Source organism: Heterodontus francisci, chromosome 1, assembly GCF_036365525.1.
Source record: "Heterodontus francisci isolate sHetFra1 chromosome 1, sHetFra1.hap1, whole genome shotgun sequence".
In the NCBI taxonomy this organism is placed as follows: Eukaryota; Metazoa; Chordata; class Chondrichthyes; order Heterodontiformes; family Heterodontidae; genus Heterodontus; species Heterodontus francisci.
Genome location: NC_090371.1, coordinates 285,420,051 through 285,445,232, shown reverse-complemented (window position 1 = coordinate 285,445,232; position 25,182 = coordinate 285,420,051). Strand labels below are relative to the sequence as shown.

The window sequence follows — 25,182 nt, the reverse complement described above, 5'->3', positions numbered from 1 at the left end:
GGCCCCCTCCCCCAACTCTTTTTCCGGTACATTGATGACTGTATCGGTGCCGTTTCCTGCTCCCGCCCCGAACTGGAAAACTTTATCAACTTTGCTTCCAATTTCCACCCTTCTCTCACCTTTACATGGTCCATCTCTGACACTTCCCTTCCCTTCCTCGACTTCTCTGTCTCCATCTCTGGGAATAGGTTGTCTACTAATATCCATTATAAGCCCACCGACTCCCACAGCTATCTCGACTACACTTCTTTGCACCCTACCTCCTGTAAGGACTCCATTCCATTCTCCCAGTTTCTCAGTCTCCGACGCATCTGCTCTGATAATGCTACCTTCTATGACGGTGCTTCTGATATGACCTCCTTTTTCCTCAACCGAGGATTTCCCCCCACTGTGGTTGACAGGGCCCTCAACCGTGTCCGACCCATTCCCCGCACCTCTACCCTCACCCCTTCCCCTCCCTCCCAGAACCGTGACAGGGTTCCCCTTGTCCTCACTTTTCACCCCACCAGCCTCCATATCCAAAGGATCATCCTCCGCCATTTCCGCCACCTCCAGCTTGATGCCACTACCAGTCGCATCTTCCCCTCCCTTCCCCTGTCAGCATTCCGAAGGGATCGTTCCCTCCACAACACCCTGGTCCACTCCTCCATTACCCCCACCACCTTGTCCCCGTCCCAGGGCACCTTCCCCTGCAATCGCAGGAGGTGTAATACCTGCCCATTTACCTCCTCTCTCCTCACTATCCCAGGCCCCAAACACTCCTTTCAGGTGAAGCAGCGATTTACTTGTACTTCTTTCAATGTAGTATACTGTATTCGCTGCTCACAGTGTGGTCTCCTGTACATTGGGGAGACGAAGCGCAGACTGGGTGACTGCTTTGCGGAACATCTCCGCTCAGTCCGCAAGCAGGACCCTGAGCTTCCGGTTGCTTGCCATTTCAACACTCCCCCCTGCTCTCATGCTCACATCTCTGTCCTGGGATTGCTGCAGTGTTCCAGTGAACATCAACGCAAGCTCGAGGAACAGCATCTCATTTACCGATTAGGCACACTACAGCCTGCCGGACTGAACATTGAGTTCAATAATTTCAGAGCATGACAGCCCCCCATTTTACTTTCATTTTTAGTTATTTTTTCTTCCTTTTTTTTAACATTCTTTTTTACATTTTTTACAATCTTTTTTTTGCATTTATTTCATTTCATCTTTGTTTGTTCAGTTTGCTTACCCACTGTTTTTTTCAGATTTGCACTTGCTGTTCAATATTCAGTGTATTTACACCTAATCTGTACTAATGCTTTGCCTTTCAACACACCATTAACATATTGTTTGCCTTTGCTCCGTGACCTTTTGGTCAGCTATGTGGCCTGGTCCAATCTAGACCTCCTTTGTTATCTCTTGCCCCACCCCCACCTCACTTGCTTATAACCTGTGACTTTTCTAATATTTGTCAGTTCCGATGAAGGGTCACTGACCTGAAACGTTAACTCTGCTTCTCTTTCCACAGATGCTGCCAGAACTGCTGAGTGATTCCAGCATTTCTTGTTTTTATTTCAGATTTCCAGCATCCGCAGTATTTTGCTTTTATTAAAATTATCACTATTGTGTTTAATTTCTCCTCCCTATCTCTTCACGAGATATCTCTGTAACTTCCTCCAGTACCCCTTAAGCGCTCTCTTTCTCTGTCTTCAGCGATGGGGGCATAGCCCTCTCCCTTTGCCCCACCAATATCGGCTGTGTTATTTTACTTTGTCCACATCCTCTGGAATTCCCTCCCTAAACCCCACCACCTCTTTCTCCTCTGACATCCTTGTAACCCACCTCTGACGTAGCTTTTGGTCACCAACCCCCACCCCCACCCCCGCCCCCATCTCTTTCTTGGCTTGGCATCCAGTTATTTTCCTTTATGCTTCAGTGAAATGCTATGTGAGATTCTTCTATGTTAAAGGCACCCCTTTGTGTTTGTGTTACGTATGTTGCCAAGGAAATTCTGTGTCTAAATGACTGATGTGTTCTGCCAACTGAAAAGTAAAAATAGACTTAACGATACATTTTATGAATGTGTATCTCCAGTGCAGAATCCTTCCTGCACGGAATGCATAACTGGAAATCATGGAGTGACAATCTTGGGGAGCACGCCCATGATTAATCCATACCATTGAAGGAGCAAATCTGCTTCAACAGCAGTTGCAAAGTGTATTGCTGTGCATTGACATGTGATTCTTGAGTTTTAAATATGGTATAAGCTACACTGTGTGTTCTTATTTATTGTGGCACATGGCAGTATGGTCAGTGTTTTAGTACTGTACAGGTTTCCATCTTACTGATAGCATCTCTTGATCCATCTGCTTAAATTGTGACCTAATATGTTTCGACAGTTTATATTAGCTTCCTCTGCCAAGTGTCAGTGGTATTTTGATTTTGTATCACTTTATCAGCTTTCTCACCATTACCTCTTGAAGTTAGTCTGGGTTCATTTCCATGGGTGTCAGCAGCCCTCGGGTATAACTTCAGCCATTATTCAATAAATGCCAGCAGACACTTGGACTGTAGAACATCAGAGCCACCCTATACCTTCACCCAACTTCCAACAGGAATCACAGGAGCAGAAGCTATGGCCAATTTCTTCTCCACATTTTATTTAAAAGAGTTGGTAATTCTTTTTATTGTAGTTCTTAATTTCATCTGTGCCCTTTACATTCTTTGCCTGCACTAGTTTGCTTGTTATACCGATTCTAAATTCTGCTTCTTTCCACCTTGTTGGTATTATTTGTTCCCCCAAAACCTTTGCCCTTGGTTCAGATTAAACAGATATGTCCATCTTAAATTCTTCATGAACATACTGAGGCTAAAGTTTGTGTTACTTTGAAAATCGTCAAGCAAAGGCCATCTTTCAGAAGACCACTATCTTCAATAATGGTTTAGTCTTTTATTGCAGCCATGATTATTCCATTCATACATTGCAATGCGCTTCTCTAACATAAGATTCAATAATCTCTTCACTCCTCTGCAGGGACCGTGCTTTGCCTTCCGACTAAATATCTGAAGCCACCAAGAATGGATCTTCCAGTTAGTTGAATGTTCTTGTTGGTCTTTACCCTTGCAATCATTTCTTTGTATCTGCTACATTTGCAGTCCAGTAATTCTTTCAGGCATCAGTCTTCATAAATGTCTTTAGCTAAATGGGTTTAAGTAAGTTTTGCTTATTTTTGTCTTCAGATCCGCCGTCTAAAATCTCATCCGTCCATCATAATCTGGAGTGGAAACAATGAAAATGAGGCTGCACTTGCGTTAAACTGGTTCCATATTCCATCATCAAATGCCACGCTGTACTTGAGTGACTATGTGCAACTCTATGTTAATAATATTAGAGAAATAGTACTTGAGGTAAGCAACCAGTTTAGGTATGAAATAAAAAGAGCAAAATACTGCGGATGCTGGAACTCTGAAATAAGAACAGTAAGTGCTGGAAATACTTAGCAGGTCTGGCATTATCTGTGGAGAGAGAAACAGAGTTAATGTTTCAGGTCTGTGTTCTGATGAAGGGTCACAGACCTGAAACGTTAACTCTCTTTCTCTCTCCGCATATGCTGCCAGACCTGCTCGGTATGAAATAAGTTTGGACAAAAACTAATTTCCAACATGCTTAGCATTGTCTGGAAACTTGACAATTGTTTAAAAAAAAAGCAATGACGTCTGTAGATTCATTATTACATAGAATTTACAGCCCTGAATAGGCCATTTGGTCCAACAGGTTCATGCTGGTCTTAATGCTTCACACACATCTCCTCCCTACTTCATCTAACGCCATCAACATATCCTCTATTCCTTTCTCCCTCGTGTTTATCTTGCTTTCCCTTAAATGCATCTGTGCTAGATGTAACCGATCATATAATCTATAAAACACATTTCTGAAGATCGGAAAATAAGAGGGAGAAGTGGTGTGTCGATGAAGACTTTTATATTTAACAGTTTAAGAAAGCATGTTGTTTTCTGGATAATATGTTCAGAATGTTTTAGGCATAGACATGAGGGTAGATGTTATGAATTTGCAATGTCACCAGAACACATCAGGAATTGGGTGAGTAGGTGAGTGGAGTTGCCTCTCCCAGAAATTTCTGTCCATTAAGTGCAAAATAGCAAAATCTATCCTATAGTGTTTAAACTGACTTGTATGCCTTGTTTATTTAAACTCAGTCAAAGAGCATCTTAAGGAAGACGTGTGGAGAAGGTTTAGGGAGGGAATTCTGGAGCTTCAGGCCTTGGCAACTGAAGGCAAGGCCACCAATAGTGGAGTAAATAAAGTTAGGGGTGTGCAGAAGGCCAGAATTGGAGGATCATTGAGATCTCAGAGGGTTGTAGGATTGGAGGAGGTTACAGAAATAACAGTCTAACATGCTTTTCTCATGGTGAGACTATTCTCTACTAATGCAGAACTTTTCACAGTCATTTGACCTTTTTCCTGTTTTTTGCTGCTCCCAATTTTCTTTGCTGCCAATCCAGATGCTCGGTGTTATATTTTCTTTGTGTTTTCTGCTCCCCAATCCAGCTCCCTGTATCCCCTCCTCGCTGTTCCTCTCCCAGCTTGCCATTGATTACATATTGCTGCTCATGTCTAATTTCATTCCTTACTTTTCTCTTCACCAGACCATTAATTATGGCTGCATGGAACGTCAATGTTTTTCAAATGTCTTCTGCCTTCAGATGCCCACAAGTCAGCACGGATTGTCCAAGGAGCAGTGGCTCAGATCGAAAACTAAGTATTAGAAAGAAGTTTACTTCCATGATTAGCACTGACAATTTCACTGTAGCCAGCTGGGTTTTTGATGAATTAGTGCATGACACAGAAGTTACAAGCAGAAACAAATTAGTTGTTGCTGCTTAAGAATCCGCCAGACTATAAAAGCAACAGCGGAACCATTCAACTCCAAACTGTGAACCTAATTCAGAAAAATGAAACTCAACAGAATTGAGCAGGCAACTTGAGAATGAATGGAGAGAGTTCCACTTTGTTATAAAGATTTTAATGTAATATCTTGTTTCACAGCTGTTGGGATCTGTTTATAAGCAGGCGTCTGAAATTTCAGCTAACTTTATTTGTATTATTGGTTGGTTTCACTAGAATGGATTGGATGTATCTGGACTTCCTTAGCCATTCAGTGTTTTTAACAATATGTGTAACATCTTACATTTCGGAATGAAAGCTATCACTGCCCCTCTATTATTAACTCACCACGCTAGTTCCTCCCTATGCATTTAAGGGGAATCTAGGTAAGTACATGAGGGAGAAAGGAATAGAAGGTTATGCTGATAGAATTAGCTATATTGTAGGGTGGGAGGAGCCTCATGTGAAGCATCAACACCAGTTGGGCTGAATGGCCTGTTTTTGTGCTGAACATTCTATGTAATTCTTTTTAATAAATGTAAAATAATGCAGCACCATTATTTTAGTAAACTTTGGTTACTTTAATTCAACGCTTGCCAAAAGTACTTTAACCCAGTGTATTCTAGAATGAATCTTATGCTATGCAATTTTCTATATGCCAACCGGCATATTAACATGAAGCACCTTTGGGAATCAAAGCAAAACAAGTATTATTCAGGAAAGCAGGTTATTACTTTATCCAGTTACCTGAATGAATACACACAATAAAAGCAAGCATCACTAAACGGCATTCAGTTTGTAATGTGATTGTGATATTGCAGCAATGTGGAGAGTTTAGTGTTGATTTGATAGTCTATTTGTTGTGTTAGTAAGAAATGTGTATACCTTGGGCTGTTGTACGTTCTTGAGAATTAAGAAATGTTCCAAAAATAGACACTGATTCTGTTACAGTCACGAGTTTGGGGGGAAAAAAAGCATGATGTAATAATACCCGGTGCTTTGGGTGGTCAGATCAGATGTCTGTACTGATTTATAAATAGAGTTCACTGGGAACTGGATTGTCAGAGGAAATCAACCCACAAGTCCAATGTATTATCTTTCTGAAAATCAAATAGTGTGAACTATTTAGAAACTGTTTCCTTATGGAACAAAAGACTTTGTTGTTCCTTTTTGTCTGTTAAAGTTTCATCCCCATGCCTCATTGAACTCATTAGAATCCTGTCCCTGCAAACAGGTTCTAATTGATCCTGACTTCATCACTCAGTGCTGGTGGTGGCTCATTGCCCATAGAGTAAACTTTTAATTGTAGAATCATGGAATGGTTAGAGCACAAAAAGAGGCCATTCAGCCTGTCTTGTCCATGCTGCCTCTCTGTAAAAGCTACTGAGCTAATCCCACTTTCCTGCCTTTTCCCCGTAGCCCTTCAAATGTTTTCTATAATTATCCAATTCTGTTTTGAAAGCCATGGTTGAATCTGCCTCCACCACACTCTCAGGCAGTGTGGTCCAGATCCTAACCACTCACAGTGTAATAAAAAAAATTCCTCATGTTGAGTTTGGTTCTTTTGCCATTCACCTTAAGTTGGTGTCCTCTGGGTTCTCAACCCTTCCATCAGTAGGACCAGTTACTGCTTATCTGTTCAGACCCCTCATAATTTTGGTTACTTATCAAATCTCCTCTCAATCTTCTCTTTAATAAGAACAGTCCCAGCTTCACAAATCTGACCTTGTAATTCAAGTCTCTTTTCCCCAGAACCATTCTCATAGATCTTTTCTGTATCCTTTCCAGTGCCTTCACATCCTTCCTAAAATGTAGTGCCCGGAATTGGACACAATACTCCAGTTGAGGCCGAACCAGTTCACCTGGACAGCACCTTCCAAACCTGCAACCTCTACCACCTAGAAGGATAAGGGCAGCAGTTGCAAGGGAACACCAGCACCTGCAAGTTCCCCTCCAAGCCACACACCATCTGACTTGGAACTATATCGCCGTTCCTTCACTGTCACTAGGTCAAAATTCTGGAACTCCCTTCCTAACAGCACTATGGGTGTACCTACATCCCATTGGACTGCAGCATTTCAAGAAGGTAGCTCACCACCACCTTCTCAAGAGCAATTAGGGATGGACAATAAATGCTAGCCTAGCCAGCAAAGCCCACATCACATGAACAAATAAAAAAAAAACTACCTTGATTTTGTACTCTATGCCTCCATTTATAAAGGACAAGATCTCATGTGCCTTATTCACTGCTTTCTCAACCTGCCCTGCTACCTTCAACGATTTCTGCACATATACCCCCTCTGCTCCTGCACCCACTTTGGACTTGTACCCTTTATATTGCCTCTCCTCGTTCCTACCAAAATGCATCAGTTCACACTTCTGTGCATAAAATTTCATCTGCCACATGTCTGCCCATTCCACCAGCTTGTCTATGTCCTCTTGAAGTCTATTGCTATCGTCCTCACAGTTCACAATACTTCCAAGTTTTGTCATCTGCAAATTTTAAAATTGTGCCTTGCACACCCAAGTCTAGGTCATTAATATAGATCATGAAAAGCAGTGGTCCTAATACCGACCCCTGGGAACCCCACTGTATATCTTCCTCCAGTCTGAAAAAGAACCTTAAAGTTAGTATTCTCACTTCGAATATACACTACAGCACAAAATGAAGTAAAACTCATGATTTTTATAGCAATTTAATCTCCATGACACTACTTTAGATCATCAGTCTCATGCAGGTTAATTTTTTAAAAAAGCACAAGCGAGCATTGAGAACTTGCATAGTCCTGTGATCACTGTGTAAATGTAGTTTGAGTCAGCATTAAACTTGTACAAGAATACTGGCTTTTATAAATATCTGATTATAAATGTACTTTTCCATTTGTGTTATTACTGGGAGTGATGAACCGGTTTCATGTAAAGTTGATGTAATCAACTTTGTTCCATCCTTCCTATGTCTCTGCACTGAGTACTGCTTGAGTGCACAGTGTCAAGAAGGGAGTTTGGCAAGTGAGGGAGTTTGGTGAAGAGGAGAACTATAAATTAAGAAAAATAAATTTAATTTAATTAACACAATATAGATGGCAGGATAGGTGATATGTTGTGGCTGCAGGATGTGGGAGCTCCTGGATGCCATGGCAACCATGTCTGTCGTAAGTGTCTGCAGCTTGAGGAGCTTCGGCTTACAGTAGATGAGCTGGAGGCTGAGCTGTAGACATTGCGATGCATCAGTGGGGGTGAAAGATACCTGGACATTTTGTCCCAGAAGGCAGTCACACCCCTTAGGTTAGGGTCATCTGATTTGGTCAGAGACAGAAAGATGAGACTGCGAGTCAGGCAGGTAAAGGGATTGAGAAGGTGGGAGTGGTGCACCCTCAGCCCTTGCAATTGAACAACAAGTTCGAGCTTATTGTAGCTTGTATGGACAAGAGCGAGGGCTATAGTGTAGATGAGAAGACTGACCATGGCACCGTGGTACAGAAAGCCATTCAAGCGGGGGAATCAAAAAGGAAAGTTGTGGTAGTAGGGGATAGTATAGCGAGGGGGATTGACACTGTTCTGCAGCAAAGAGCGAAAGTCCAGAAGGCTGTGTTGCCTGCTCAGTGCCAGGGTTCAGGACATCTGCTCAGGCCTGGAGAGGGACGTACAGTGGAAGGGGAAGGATCCACTCATGCTCCATGTAGGTACCAATGACATAAGCAGGACAAGGAAAGAGGTTCTGCACAGTCAGTATGAGGAGCTAGGCACCAAATTAAGAAGCAGAACCTCAGAGGTAATAATTATTACCTGAGCCATGTGCAAATTGGAATTGGGCAAATAAGATTAAATAAATGAATGCGTGGCTCAAAGACTCGTATAGTAGAAGTGGGTTCCAGTTCGTGGGGCACTGGCACTACTATTGGGGAAAGTGGTGGCTGTACCGTTTGGACGGTCTACACCTGAATTGTCCTGGGGGCAAGGGATCAAATTTGGGAAGATGCCGTAAATCAAAGAGTAGAGGCTAGGCAGGAGAGGAAGGTATTACAATGGGAAAAGATAAACAGACCATAACAGCAAGGGACAGTGAGAACAAATCTAAGAGTAAGTCAGCAGATAAGACTAGAGGTTACAAAAACAATAAAAGGACAAAACTAAAGGCTCTGTATCTGAATGCATGTGGCGTTTAAAACAAAACAGATGAACTGATAGTGCAAATAGAAATAAATAAGTACATCTGATAGCATAGGAGCAGGAGTAGGCCATGCAGCCCATTGAGCTTGCTCCATCATTCAAGACGATCGTGGCTGATCATCCACTTCCATGCCTTTTTCCCACACTATCTCCATATCCCTTTATGTCATTGGTACTTCGAAATCTGTCAATCTCTGCTTTAAACATACTCAATGTCTGAGCTTCCATAGCCCTCTGGGGTAGAGAATTCCACAGATTCACACCCTCTGAGTAAAGAAATTTCTCCTCATCTCGGTTCTAAATGGCTTCCTCCTTATTTTGAAATTGTGTCCCCTAGTTCTATACTCCTCAACCAGGGGAAACATCTTTCCTGCATCTACCTTGTCTATCCCTTTAAGTATTTTGTAGATTTCAATGAGATCACACCTCATCCTTTGAAACTCTAGCAAATACAGGCCCAGTTTCCCCAATCTCTCTTAATAGGACAGTCCCGCCATCCTGGTACAAAACTAGTGAACCTTTGTTGCACTCCCTCTATGGCAATAATATCCTTCCTAAAACTGCACACAGTACTCCAGGTGTGGTCTAACCAAGGTTCTATACAATTGAAGCAAGACTTCACTACTCCTGTACTCAAATCCTCGCGATAAAGGCGAACACACCATTAGCCTTCCTAATTGCTTGCTGCACCTGCTTGTTAGCTTTCAGTGGCTTATTGACAAGGACACCCAGGTCTCTTTGTGCATCTACCTCTTAATCTTTTAAACTCTATGGAACCTGTCTCAATTTAACACTTTTAGTCCTGGTATCATTCTAGTGAATCTGCACTCCACACCCTCCACAGCTAATATATCCTTTCTGATGTACAGTGCCAAGAACTGAATACAGTTACTCCAGGTTAGGTCTAGCCCGTGCTTTATATAACATAGAAACAATTGAAAATAGGAGCAGGAGTAGGCCATTCGGCCCTTCGAGCCTGCACTGCCATTCAATATGATCATGGCTGATCGTCCAAACTCAGTACCCTGTTCCTGCTTTCGCCCCGTATCCCTTGATTCTTTTAGCCCTAAGAACTATATCTAACTCTTTCTTGAATATATTTAATGATTTTGCCTCAACTGCTTTCTGTGGTAGAGAATTCCATAGGTTCACCACTTTCTGGGTGAATAAATCCCTCCTTATCTCAGTCCTAAATGGCCTACCCCTTATCCTTAGATTGTGACCCCTGGTCCTGGACTCCCCTGCTATCAGGAACATCCTTCCTGCATCTAGTCTGTCCAGTCCGGTTAGAATTTTTTAGGTTTCTATGAGATCCCCTCATTCTTCTAAACTCCAGCAAATACAAGCTTAATCAGCCCAATCTCTCTTCATACATCAGTCCTGCCATCCCAGGAATCAGTTTGGTGAACCTTTGCTGCACTCCCTCCATAGCAAGAACATCCTGGCTCAGATAAGGAGACCAAAACTGCACACAATACTCCAGATGTTTTATCACCAAGGCCTTGTATAATTGCAGCAAGACATCCTTGCTCCTGTACTCGAATCCTCTCGCTATGAAGGCCAACATACCATTTGCCTTCTTAACTGTCTGCTGCATCTGCAAGCTTACTTTCAGCAACTGGTGCACAAGGACACCCAGGTCTCGCTGCACCTCTCCCTTTCCCAATCTATCGCTGTTCAGATAATCTGCCTTTCTGTTTTTTCCACCAAAGTGTATCACCTCACATTTATCCACATTATACTGCATCTGCCATGTATTCTCACTCACTCAACCTGGCTAAATCACACTGGAGCTTCTCTGCATCCTCCTCACAACTCACACTCCCACCCAGCTTTGTGTCATCTGCAAACTTGGATATATTACATTTAATTCCCTCATCTATAATCATTAATATATATTGTGAAAGCTGGGGTCCTAGCACTGATCTCTGCGGTACCCCGCTAGTCACTGCCTGCCACTTGGAAAAAGACACGTTTATTCCTACTCTTTGTTTCCTGTCTGCCAACCAGTTCTCTATCCATGTCAGTACCTTACCCCCAATCCCATGTGCTTTAATTTTGCACGCTAATCTCTTATGTGAGACCTTATTCATAGCCTTCTGAAAGTCCAAATACACTACATCCACTGGTTCTCCCTTATCTATTATACTAGTTACATCCTCAAAAAATTGCAGTAGATTTATCAAGCATGATTTCCCTTTCGTGAATACATATTGACTTTGTCCAATCATGTCATTTTTTTCCAAGTGCTCTGCTATTACATCTTTTATAATGGACTCTAGCATTTCCCCACTACTGATGTCAGGCTAACCAGTCTATAATTCCCTGTTTTCTCTCTGCCTCCTTTTTTAAATAGTGGGGTTATGTTAGCTACCCTCCAATCCGTTGGAACTGTTCCAGAGTCTATAGAATTTTGAAAAATGACCAGCAATACATCTACTATTTCAGGGGCCACTTCCTTAAGTACTCTGGGATGTAGATTATCAGGCCCTGGGGATTTATCGGCCTTCAATCCCATCAATTTCCCTAACACCATTTCCCTTCAAATACTGATTTCATACAGTTCCTCCTTCTCACTAGAACCTATGTTCCCCAACATTTTTGGGAGGTAATTTGTGTCCTCTGTGAAGATAGAACCAAAGTATGTATTTAATTGGTCTGCCATTTCTTTGTTCCCCATTATAAGTTCCCCCATTTCTGACTGTAAGGGACCCACATTTGTCTTCACTAATCTTTTTCCCTTCACATATCTATAGAAGCTTTTGCAGTCAGTTTTGCATATTTGTAACTGTAGCATATCATATGCAACACTTCAAGAGATGGATATGCCTTTTTAAGGACTCTTTAGCAGCCTTTTCTAAAATCTAAACTGATTTTACACAGATGATTTCACGACCTGGAGCACTTCTTTGCTTTTCTAAAGCAGAGCTGAAGGACCCAGAGTCCAGTGACTGAATGACATGGTGGGTTAGTTCACTGCTAACTCACATCTGTGACCTGGCTTTAATCCAGCCCAGGCTGATTCAGTGAGAAAATCTCTTGTGTACCTGCTGTGAGGGTCCTATTTGAAATAAATTTTAGTTGGTCTCTGTTGTTTCTAGTGGCTTTAGGTGCATTTCACAAAGCTGCCCATGATTCAGCACAAATGGGCAGTGTCTCTCTGGGACACAATAAGGGATTCTTCTAAGAAAATCAAGCAAAACACCTCACCTTATTTGTAAAGACATCAGTGTTGTATCAACAGGTGGTCATTGTCAGTGTATTGTTAGCAAAACTTGAATTTTCTGGGGGTTAGATGTTACTGGAGGTGCAGTACAATCTTTTCCTAAGTGTGCATCTTGCCAGCTTTATGCAGCAGCCTGTTTGTTGCTGAATAAGGAACTGAGTTTGCCCATAGAAGACAATATAAGCCATTTAATTATATTCAGTATTTTTGTAAAAGCAAAATATTGCAGACACCGAAAATCTGAAATTAAAACAGAAAATGTTGCAAATACTCAGCAGACCAGGCAGCATCTGTGGCGAGCAAGTTCTTACGATAGGTCATGACCTGAAACATTATCTCTCTCTATCTCTCTCTCTCTTCACAGATGCTGCCTGACCTGCTGTGTGTTTCCAGCATTTCCTGTTTTTATTTCTGTATTTTTATGAGTACAGACTTCATCCGAGCAACTGCTTGACTAATATTTAAAATCTATTCCCAGGAGGACAGGAGTCGTCCTTATATTGCTTCAAGTCCCACTAATGGAGAGGAATCCATTCAGGAGAAATGGGTTGCCAAGAATCCTTATGATGTCCATTATGGTGATGTTCACTATTATGATTACAAAGCAGACTGCTGGGACTGGACACATTTTCCGAAGACAAGATTTGCATCTGAATACGGCTTCCAGTCTTGGCCATCCTTCTCTGCTTTAGAAAGGGTCAGTAATACTGTTTCTATTTCTTTAATTTCAGCAGCTAGAAGTTGTTGTTTGGAATTGTGAGACAAGTAAACAAATTACCTGAGTGCCTGTTCCTTTTGACTAATTAAAATAATTTCATTAAATCATGTTCGTCGCGCAGCGTATTCCAGTCATACACATGATCATCTGATCTGAGTGTGCATCTCTTGCTTTGCAGAAACTGTTAAAAAGATTTCAATAAGTCACAGTTGTTTTGAATGTTGAAATTGTTCTGGGTGACTGCTGATTTGGAAATTTACCAAAAGAAGCACTCTTATGGTTTCAGTCGCATAAGCTGTTAGTTAGATGTCTAAAATTAGCTTCACTGGTGAAGGGCAGTAATTCAATGCTATATGTGTAGTCACCTTTGTCCTATTACATACAGAAATAGTAACTCTTATTTGTTTTGCAACTTGTGTTAACGTCACTTTTTCTGTGCATGAACAAGGAGATGGTGTAGCAATGTAATGAGAGTCTTGTGAAATTTGTGAGCAATATTTCTTGTGTTACTGTCACCTGGCCTCTCAAATTGAACATTTCTTTGTGTCAGTGGACTATGTTACACTGTAACTGTAAGGGTCAATTTCATCTTTAGTGCTTCTGGTGCAGAGGCTTTCCAAAAGAATACTCCATATTGTGAATTAGAGGGCACAATTTCTGCCTTGGGAACCCTTGAAGATTAAAAGTTAGCAAAGAACCATACAGAAGGAGGCTATTCAGCCCATTGTGCTTGTGCCAGATCTTTGAAAGAGCTATCCAATTAGTCCTACTCTCCCCTACTCTCTTCCCATACCCCTGCAAATTTTTCATTTTCAAGTATATATCAAATTCCCTTTTGAAAGTTACTATTGAATCTGCTTCCACCGCCCTTTCAGCAGGGTATTCCATTTAAGCATGTAGTTCAGCCAGATATGATTAAGATTTTAACTGAGTGGCAAGTGAAAGAAATTTAAATGGTGCGTTCGGTAACTGCAATTGTCTCTTTAAGATGTATTGGCTAGATATATAGTCGCATTGGCTAGATCGGGGTCGGCAACCTTTTTTCCCCTGAAGTGTCTTTTTAATAAATTTTGCCGAAAATAAAAACTATTGGGAGCTGCAAGACAAAACTTTGGCATTTCTAAACCAAATACTTGACAAATTGCCAGTGCCTCTGGTAGAATTTATCATTTGCATGTATAATAAATAAAATACAGTTTTGAATTTGTGTGTCAATAGGGAAAAAAAGAGATTAAAATAGACCTAACTCTGAATTGTCATGTTTTTTGAATTAAGACAATTTATCAGCTATTGATTCTCGTGATTTAAAAAAGCTTCTAATAGCGCATTCAGAATAATTTAACAGCTACATTAGAAACAATTTTGCAACCATTAAACCTGTTCCTTGAATCAAAGGCATTATCTATAACCATGGTGTAGCTATAGCACTCACAGGTTTATTTAGAGCACGATGATTTTCGTTAAAATAGTCAATTGAAACTGTACAGTGCAGAAAATTGATTAGCCTTTTACCCCACAAAAAAAAATCTCTTAATTTTCTTGACTTAATTTTTTTGGGGTTTTTTTCATGTTCATGTGATCCAACTGGAAAAGGTTGGGAGCTGCAAATGAGATGTTAAAGAGCTGCAGGTTGCAGACCCCTGGGCTAGTTCACAGAATCACATAATTGTTACAGTGCAGAAGGAGGCCATTCGGCCCATCGTGTCCACACTGGCTCTCTGAAAGAGCAATTCCCTCAGTCCCATTTCCTTGCCTTCTCCCCATAACCCTGTGCATTCTTCCTTTTCATATAACTGTCTAATTCCCTTCTGAATGCTTCAATTGAACCTGCCTCCACCACTTTCTCAGTGCATTCCAGACCTTAACCATTCGCTGCGTGAAAAAGTTGTTCCCCATGTCACTTTTGCTTCTCTTAACAAATACGTTAAATCTGTGCCCTCTCATTCTCCATCCTTTCACGAGTGGGAACAGTTTCTCTGTATCATAATCATGGGTGATTTTAATATGCATATAGACTGGATTAATCAAATTGGCAAAGGTAGCCTCGAGGGAGAGTAATGTATTAGAGATTATTTTTTGGAGCAATAGGTTGTGGAACCAACCAGGGAGCAGGCTATTCTAGATTTGGTATTGTGTAATGAGGTGAGATTAATTAATGATCTCATTGTTAAGGATCCTGTAGGGAAGAGTGATCATTGCAATCTAGAATTTCAAATTCAGTTTGAGGGCGAGAAACTGGAGACCCACACTCGCGTTCTGGAGTTAAACAAAGATAATTACATAGGCATGAGGACAGATTTGGCCCTAATGGACTGGGCAGGAAGACTTAAAGGTAGGACAGTTGATGAGCAATGGCAGATGTTTAAGGAGATATTCAATTCCTCCCAACTAAAATATATTCCAGAGAGGAAGAAAGATTCCAAGAGGAGGAAAAAACATCCATGGCTAAGCAAGGAAGTTAAGGATAACATAAAGACAAAAGCTAAGGCATACCATATTGCCAAGGCCAGTGGCAGGCTGGAAGATTGGGAAACTTTTAAAGATCAACAAAGGGTTACTAAAAAAGTAATAAAAAGAGCAAAGGTAAATTATGAAAGAAAACTAGAGCAAAATATAAAAACAGATAGAAAAAGCTTCTATAAGTATATAAAAGGTAAGAGAGTAGCTAAAGTGAATGTTGATCCCTTGGAGGATGAGACTGGGGGGTTAATAGAGGGGAACACAGAAATGGTGGAGACACTAAATCAGTATTTTGCCTCAGTTTTCACAGTGGAGGACACTAGTACCATCCGAATAGTAACAGGTAATGCAGAGGTTATAGAAAGAGAGGAACTTGGAAAAATCATCATCACTAGGGAAAAAGTACTAAGCAAATTATTGGGATTGAAGGCAGACAAGTCCCCAGGGCCTGATGGCCTACATCCTAGGTCTTAAAGGAAGTGGCGGCAGAGATAGTGGAGCCATTGGTTATAATATTCCAAAATTCCCTGGATGCGGGAAAGGTTCCAGTGGATTGGAAAAATGCTAATATAACGCCCTTATTCAAAAAGGGAGGGAGGCAGAAAGTAAGAAACTATAGACCAGTTAGTTTAACCTCTGTTGTTGGGAAATTGTTAGAATCCATTATTAAGGAAGTAATAACAGGACATTTAGAAAGTCAAAACGCAATCCATCAGAGTCAGCATGGTTTTATGAAGGGTAAATCGTGTTTTGACTAATTTGCTAGAGTTCTTCAAAGCTGTGACAAGCAAAGTGGATAATGGGGATCCTGTAGATGTAGTATATCTGGACTTCCAGAAAGCATTTGATAAAGTGCCGCACAAAAGGTTAATACACAAGGTAAGATCACATGAGGTTAGGGGCAAATTATTAGCTTGGATAGAGGATTGGCTAACCAACAGAAAACAAAGTCGAGATAAATGGGTTGTTTTCTGGTTGGCAAGATGTAACTAGTGGGGTGCCACAGGGTTCTGTCCTTGGGCCCCAACTATTTACAGTCTGTATTAATGACATGGATACAGGGATAGAAGGTACTATAGCCAAATTTGTAGATGACTCTAAAATAGGTGGGATAGTAAGTTGTAATAAAGAAATAAGAAATTTACAAATGGATATGGATAGGTTAGGTGAATGGGCCAAAATTTGGCAGATGGAGTTTAACATAGATAAGTGTGAGGTTATCCATTTTGGTCGGAAGAATAGAAAGGCAAATTGTTATCTAAATGGGGAGAAACTTCAGAGTGCTTCGGTGCAGAGGGATCTGGGTGTCCTTGTGCATGAATCGCAGAAAGCTAGTATGCAGGTACAGCAGGTAATAAGGAAGGCAAATGGAATTTTGGCATTTATTGCTAAAGGAATAGAATATAAAAGTAGGGAAGTGTTGCTGCAACTGTACAAGGCATTAGTGAGACCGCACCTGGAGTATTGCGTACAGTTTTGTTCCCCTTACTTGAGGAGCGATGTAGTTGCATTGGAGGCAGTTCAGAGGAGGTTCACTAGATTGATTCCAGAGATGAGGGGTTTGTCTTATGAAGAGAGATTGAGCAGTTTAGGCCTTTACTCTCTAGCGTTTAGAAGAATGAGAGGAGATCTAATTGAGGTATGGAAGATGATTAAGGGGATTGACAAAGTAGACGTAGAGAGGATGTTTCCTCTGGTGGGGCAATCTAGAACGAGAGATCATAGTTTTAAGATAAGGGGTAGCAGATTTAAAACAGAGATGAGGAGAAATTACTTCTCTCAAAGGGTCATGAGTCTGTGGAATTCACTTCCCCAGAGTGCGGTGGATGCCGGGACATTGAGTAAATTTGAGCAGGAGATAGACAGATTGTTAATTAGTAATGGGTTTCAACCCATTATGGGTTATGGAGAACGGGCAGGAGAGTGGAGTTGAGGCTGAGATGAGATCAGCCATGATCGTATTGAATGGCGGGGCAGGCTCAAGGGGCTGAATTGCCTACTCCTGCTCCTAGTCCTTATGTTCTAGCTACTCTGTCCAGACCCCTCATGAAATCACCTATGAAATCACCTCTCAGCCTTCTCTTCTCCAAGGAAAACAGCAGTCGTAATTTCTCCAGTCTATCTTCATAGCTGAAATTCCTCATCCCTGGAGCCATTCTCATGAATATCTTCTGTACTCTCTCCCGCGCCCTCATGTCTTTCCTCAAGTGCAGCGCCCAGAATTGGACACAATACTCCAGCTGAGGCCGAACTAGTGTCTTGTGCAAGTTCAACATAACTTCCTTGCTCTTGTACTCTATGCCTCTATTAATAAAGCCCAGGATACTGTGTACTTTATTAACTGCTCTCTCAACCTGCCCTGCCATATTTAATGACTTATTTGTTGCCTTTTTATTGAACACTGAATTTGGGACAATTGTCTGAATTGGATCGTGGAAGAGAACCCTGAGCTGTGTTTTTTAAAAATCCTCTCCAGTTTTCTCCATTCCCTTCTCTCCTGAAAACGTTTACTCCTGCACTTGTTTGGTCTTTAGTACTTTGCCTAAGTAGACTGGGAGACTTGACAGTGCTGGTTGAAGGCTGCTGACTGTGATGATCACCACAACTGATCCTGATCTCAATTGGTATATATACACACGCACTTACAAACTTAAATACAGCGACAACTTGCATTCATATGGTATATGGTACCTTCAATGTAGTAAAACTTGGGGATCGTTGGTTAGTGATTTAAAAAAAGTTGGCCAATAGAAATGCTGTGGTTCAACCACTGCCCTGGTTTAAATCAGCACGGATTGAAGATTCAATCTGAGAATTACTCAATTGCTCTGGTTCAGAGATAGGGATTTAACATCAGAACCATAGGTGATGCCCCTTCGATAGTTTAACCCTTTGAGGAGCGGTGAGCCAAAATGCCAGCTCATTTCTGTCCATAAGGTTCTTTTGATGCTATACAGTTGGAATACAGCTAAAAATCTTCACACTTTTCCTTTTATTAGAAGGGCATCTGTCAAAAAGGAGAAATGGCTTTGTCGCAAATTATATTCCAAGAGCTGCACTATATCCTTTTGTGAAGATGGAGTGGTCATGAGATTGATCTGAATATTTTAAGGGAATGTTGTGTCTGAGAGGAAAATGAAATGTTTCTAAAGTTTCTGCTTTTTTTAATTAACTAGGTTTCTTCTCCTGAAGACTGGTATTACAATAGTTCTTTCATCAATCATCGACAGCACCTGATCACTGGCAACAAGAAATTGCTGTACCAAGCTCAGATTCACTTTAACCTTTCTCATGCAGAGAATCCCCTGCAGAACTTTAAAGATACACTTTACCTTACTCAGGTAGTGACCTAATCAATTGTACTGCTACCATATTGTACTGTATCAGAATAATTTAATATTTGGAACTCATGATAATATAGAAACTCAGTGCCAACACACATCTTATTTCTCTTCTCAGGATCGTAAGTGATTATTGGTCATCAGATAGTAGGTTATGTACTTATAAATATCTGTTTAATTGGACAAATAAAAATAGCTGAAGCATTTGCATCAATCTTCAGCAGGAAGTGCCGAGTGGATGATCCATCTTGGCCTCCTCCTGAGGTCCTCAGCATCACAGGTGCCAGTCTTCAGCCAATCCAATTCGCGCCACGTGATATCAAGAAACAGCTGAAGACACTGGATACTGCAAAAGCTGTGGGCCCTGACAACATCTGGCAACAGTACTGAAGCCTTGTGCTCCAGAACTAGCTGCGCCCGAAGCCAGCTGTTCCAGTACAGCTACAACACTGGCATCTACCAGCAATGTGGAAAATTGTCGAGCTATGTCTTGTGCACAGAAGCAGGACAAATCCAACCAGGCCAATTACTGCCCCATCAGTCTACTCTCGATCATCAACAAAGTGATGGAAGGGGTCGTCGACAGTGCTATTAACTGGCACTTGCCCAGGAATAACCTGCTCACTGACGCTCAGTTTGTGTTCTGCCAGGGCCACTCAGCTTCTGACCTCATTACAGCCTTTGTTCAAACATGGATAGAAGAGCTGAAACTCAAGGTGAGGTGAGAGTGACTGCCTTGACAGCAAGGCAGCATTTGACCGAGCATGGCATCAAAGGAGCCCTAACAAAACTGGAGTTCAGTGGGAATCAGGGGCAAAACTCTCTGTTGGTTGAAGTCATACCTAGCACAAAGGAAGTTGGTTGTGGTTGTTGGAGGTCGATCATCTCAGTCCCAGGACATCACTGCAAGAGTTCCTCAGGGTAATGTGCTAGGCCCAACTATCTTCAGCTGCTTCATCAATGACCTTCCCTCCATCATAAGGTCAGAAATGAGGATGTTTGCTGATGATTGCACAATGATCAGCACCATTTGTTACTGAAACAGCCCATGTCCAGATGCAGCAAGACCTGGACAACATCCAGGCTTGGGCTGATGTGTGGTACGAATGTTACTTGCCACTTAAGTGCCAGACAATGACCATCTCAAACAAGAGAGAATCTCCCCTTGACATTCAATGGCATTGCTGAATACCATCGCTGAATCCCCCACTATCAACATTCTGGGGGGTTACCATTGACCAGAAACTGAACTAGACCAGCCACATAAATGCTGTGGCTACAAGAGCAGGTCAGAGGCTGGGAATTCGCTGGCAAGTAACTCACCTGCTGTCAGCCCAATGCCTGTCCAACCTCTACAAGACAAGAGTGTGATGGAATACTCTCCACTTGCCTGGATGGGTGCAGCTCCAACAACACTCAAAAAGCTCATCATCATCCAGGACAAAGCAGCCCACTTGATTGGCACCCCATCCACCGCCTTCCACATTCTCTCCCTCCACCACCGACGCACAGTGGCAGCAGTGTGTACCATCTACAAGATGCACTGCATCAACTCACCAAAGCTTCTTCAACAGCAACTTCCAAACCTGTGACCTCTACCACCTAGAAGGACAAGGGCAGTAGATGCACAGGAACACCACCACCTGCAAGTTCACCTCCAAGTCACACACCATCCTGACTTGGAACTATATCGCTGTTCTTTCACTGTTGCTGGGTAAAAAATCCTGGAACTTCCTTCCTAACAGCACTGTGGGTGTACCTACCCCACATGGATTGCAGCGGTTCAAGAAGGCAGCTCACCACCATCTTCTCAAGGGCAATTAGGGATGGGCAATAAATGCTGGCCTAGCCAGCGACGCCCACATCCCACGAACAAATAAACAAAAAACTCAGTAGAAGTTGGTTCAAAGACCTAATCAGATTAAGAAAGAAGAGGCTCGAAGTGAATGTACTGGTAGAATTATCAACCAAGCCTTCCAGATCCCTATATTTCTCTAAGGATTTGAAATGATTAGTGAAGTTTATTTGTTAATTTGGCGAGGTAAAGCATGTCTACCTCCCAACTAGAAGGCTGTAAGTTTCAGTCCCCGGGTTTGTGTATGCTGTCCATTCTCAGCTAGGCTATCAGATCAGTACTAGACTATAATGGGAATGCTTCATTGCAGGATTGGCACTCTGATAGAGGTGTTTTGTACAACTCACTGGTGACCAATTAGAAAGTAGAATTGTACATGTTTATTGATCTCTAGCAGCCAGGTCAGCGCATTCCCACTGTGGAAGGGAGTGTGGAGGAAAAGGAATCAGGACCTTGAATTGTTTTCCTGTGGTTGAAAAAAGAACAAAATAATGTTGACGAAAATCTAATAGAATTTTTAATGGGAGATGACAGTATTTTTGTGGGTACAAATGAAATTGATGATTTAAAAGCAATGCATAACTTTAAAAATTTCCCAGTTTTTATTTTGAACCTTTGAAGACATTGGATAAGTTTGAGAGCAATGCAGCAGGGTACAGATTGAGGCCATTTCGAATCAAATCTTATTTTGATTGGTGATGTGTACACATCATAAACGTGTCTTCCTTCATGTTATGTATATGTAATAAACAGGTGATGCAAGCACAATGTGTAAAAACACAAACTGAATTCTACCGTCGCAGCCAAAGTGAGATCATCGATGGCCAAGGTTTGACAATGGGTGCGTTATACTGGCAGCTTAATGACATCTGGCAGGCTCCCTCCTGGGCTTCCATTGGTATGCATTTTCTAAAAACAAAAGTCACCTTTTGTACCTTTTGACCGCTCCTTCTGGCTGAAAACCTTTCTCCTACAAACAAATAATCTGTGATTTAAAAAAAAATCTGTTGAATGTTTTGATACCTGCGCATTAGGTCAACAGGATATAAATGGTCTTAAAACTTACTCATTAAAGATGAAGTACCAAGATCGATACTCTGAGATTCTATTGGTGAGGAAGACTTGCATTTATATAGTGCCTTCACAACCTCAGGATGTCCTAAAGTGCTTTACAGCCAATTAAGTACTTTTTGAAGTGTAGTTACTATTGTAATGTAGGAAACACAGCAGCCAATTTATGCACAGCAAACTCCTACAAACAGCAGTAATGACCAGATAATCTGTTTCAGTGGTGTTGGTTGAAGAATAAATATTGGGCAGGACACTGGGGATAACTCCCCCCTCTTCATCCACTGGCGCTGTGTGCAAGATCTTTTCTGTCCACCTGATAGGACATGCAGTTTATTATCTCACTGAAAAGACGGCACCTCTAACAATGCAGCACTTCCTCAGTACTGCACTGAAGTGTCAGTCTAGATTTTGTGTTTAAGCCTTTGAAGTCTTTGAGACTTGAACCCACAACCTTCTGACTTCATAGTCAAGAGCATTCCCACTGAGCCAGGGCTGACACCTGTGTACCTTGTCCGCTGGGGGTGCATATCTGAAAATTGCAGGCACGTTGATTTGCAATTGTACAGTATATATGGTTAAGGTACCTTCCTGTCAGCACGCACTCAGAACATTGAGGCTACTGTCTGAACATTGTTCAATAAAAACAGAAGCACTGTCTGTCATATTACACATTTATATTAATGCAAAGTGGCTTTGGATTGATGCAAACTGAGTCTATAACATCACCTTAAATTGAATTTAAGCAAATAATGTGAGACATTCTCCAAGAGATAACTTCACACCACTTCAGCGTGACATTGATGGAAATATAAATGTAACTATAGCATGAAGTCAAGTTTGAAATGATTTTTCTCCGTTTGAGTTTAGACTGAAAACCTTGAGGTTGTAAGAATAAACTTGTCTGCAGCTATCTGAGAGAAAATTACGCCACTGAAGACAACAAAAAAATGTTACTGGTGGAATATTTCAAAATGTATTCTTGGGTTTGGAATGTTGCAGATGTTCCAGTTTTAAGCCCTAAAATTAGACAATTAAAATTTTCTTTATTTGTACCATCATAAGGATGCAAAGAACAAATGCAGGCAGGAGTGTCCACTGTTTTAGAAAGATGAGAGATAGAAACCCAGTGATTAGTAGATCAGTTAGCCTAATATCTGTTGTTGGGAAATTACTCGAGTCTTTCGTTAAAGATAGACTGACTGAACACCTTGAAATTTTTCAGCTGATTTGAGAGAATCAGCATGGATTTGTAAAGAATAGGTCATGTCAGACAAACCTGATTGAATTTTTTGAAGAGTTGTCTAAAGTATTGGACAAGAGAATGTCTATGGATGTTATTTATATGGATTTCCAGAAGATTTTATAATGTTCCTCATAAAAGATTGTTGGATAAAGTTGAAGCTCATGGAATTGAAGGAAAATTGTTGACCTGGTCAGGAAATTGGCTGAGTGGCAAGAGACAAGATAGGGACAGGTACTCTAATTGACAGGATGTGAATAGTGGTGTCCTGCAAAGATCTGTGTCAGAGCCTCAAATATTCACATATTTATTAATGACTTAAATGATGGGATAGGAAGCCACATATCCAGATTTGCCTGCGACACAAAGATAGGCAGCATTATAAGTAGTGTAGATGGAAGTATAAAATTACAAGGAGAAATTGATAGATTAAGGGAATGGGCAAAAGTAGCACATGGATTTCATGCAAATGTGAGGTCATCCACTTTGAACCATAAAAGGATAATGCAGGGTACTTTGTAAATGATGAAAAGCTAGAAACAGTGGAGGTCCAAAGAGACTTGGGGTGCCAGGTACACTGATCATTAAAATGTCATGATTTGGTACAGAAAATAATCAAAGAGGCTGATAGAATGCTGGCCTTTATATCTAGAGGATTAGAATACAAAGACATAGAAGTCATGCTTAAGCTATACAAAGCCCTGGTTAGGTCGCACCTGGAGTTACTGTGAGCAATTCCGGGCCCCACATCTTGGTTTGCATCCTTCCATCTATGAAAGATGATGGACACACAGCAAACAATCCATTTCAGTGGGGTGTCTTCTCTTGGTGCTGATGCTGTGAAGGCCAATCCTCGAGAGGCAGGTTCTGCCACAAGTGCTGCATGTGAAGCTGCCAAGTGACATGATGAGTTGTTGTTTTTGACGTTGGCGCCTGTTGCCAAGCTGCTGTAGCAACTGGTCGTCATGGTAGTGCACATCAGTCCACAGGATGTGTCGCCATTTCCTTCTTTTGCCAACTAGTGACTCCCAAGTGCGATAGTTGACATTTAGGGTCTTCATGTCAATTTCCAAGCATCCTTGAAGCAGAGCTTTGGATGCCCCACTGGTCGTCTGGCCCCAGCTACCTCACCATACAGAGTGTCCTTGGGTATGCAACCCCTTCAATCCTGTGGACGTGTCTGATCCACAGAAGCCGCCTCTTTTTGATTAGTGCCAGCACATTTGGGAGCTCTGCCTTTGAGAGGACTGCATCATTTGTGATTTTGTCCTTCCAGAATATACCCATAATGTGCTATAGACAGCAAAGATGGAAATTATTGAGTTCTGTTGAAGGGTCACTGATCTGAAACGTTAAGAACAAAGAAAATTACAGCACAGGAACAGGCCCTTCGGCCCTCCAAGCCTGCGCCGATCGCTCCACAGATGCTGCCAGACCTACTGAGTATTTACAGCATTTATTCATAGAGAGATACAGTACTGAAACAGGCCCTTCGGCCCACCAAGTCTGTGCTGACCATCAACCACCCATTTATACTAATCCTACATTAATCCCATATATTGCCTACCACATCCCCACAATTCTCCTACCACCTACCTACACTAGAGGCAATTTACAATCACCAATTTACCTATCAACCTGCAAGTCTTTGGCTGTGGGAGGAAACTGGAGTACCCGGCGGAAACCCACGCGGTCACAGGGAGAACTTGCAAACTCCACACAGGCAGTACCCAGAACTGAACCCGGGTCGCTGGAGCTGTGAGGCTGCGGTGCTAGCCACTGTGCCGCCCTGAAAACTATCTTGAGTTTCCTGCTCCAATCTGTTTACTTTAGTCGTTCCCTCATTCAGTTGCTGGATCCTGGTTTCTGGTGTATCTGAATTCCAGATCATAGGGTCATAGAGAGATTCAACACTGAAACAGGCCCTTCAGCCCACCGAGTCTGTGCCGACCATCAACCACCCATTTATACTAATCCTACATAATCCCATTTCCCCTACCACATCCCCACCTTCCCTCAATTCTCCTACCACCTACCTACACTGAGGGCAATTTACAATGGTCACAGGGAGAACTTGCAAACTCCGCACAGGCAGTACCCAGAACCAAACCCGGGTCGCTGGAGCTGTGAGGCTGCGGTGCTAACCACTGCGCCACCCTGTTATACCTAATCATTTTCTGGTCTCTGTCTCTTGAAGAATGAAACAAGTAACCATCTCT

At 41.8% G+C, this 25,182-nt stretch overlaps 1 protein-coding gene across 3 annotated transcripts in view; it reads left to right on the top strand.

The window, feature by feature from the left end:
• The window catches only part of manba (mannosidase, beta A, lysosomal), an 89,858-nt gene that overhangs the window by 41,049 nt on the left and 23,627 nt on the right, over window positions 1-25,182 (top strand). For 2 of the 3 annotated variants that reach the window (XM_068047175.1, XM_068047193.1), the window contains exons 11-14: window positions 3,217-3,384; window positions 12,757-12,975; window positions 18,633-18,797; window positions 21,406-21,550. In XM_068047175.1, the coding sequence (XP_067903276.1) occupies window positions 3,217-3,384; window positions 12,757-12,975; window positions 18,633-18,797; window positions 21,406-21,550 (697 nt within the window). The remainder of the gene's footprint in view (window positions 1-3,216; window positions 3,385-12,756; window positions 12,976-18,632; window positions 18,798-21,405; window positions 21,551-25,182) is intronic. The other variant, XM_068047183.1, reaches the window with a different exon arrangement.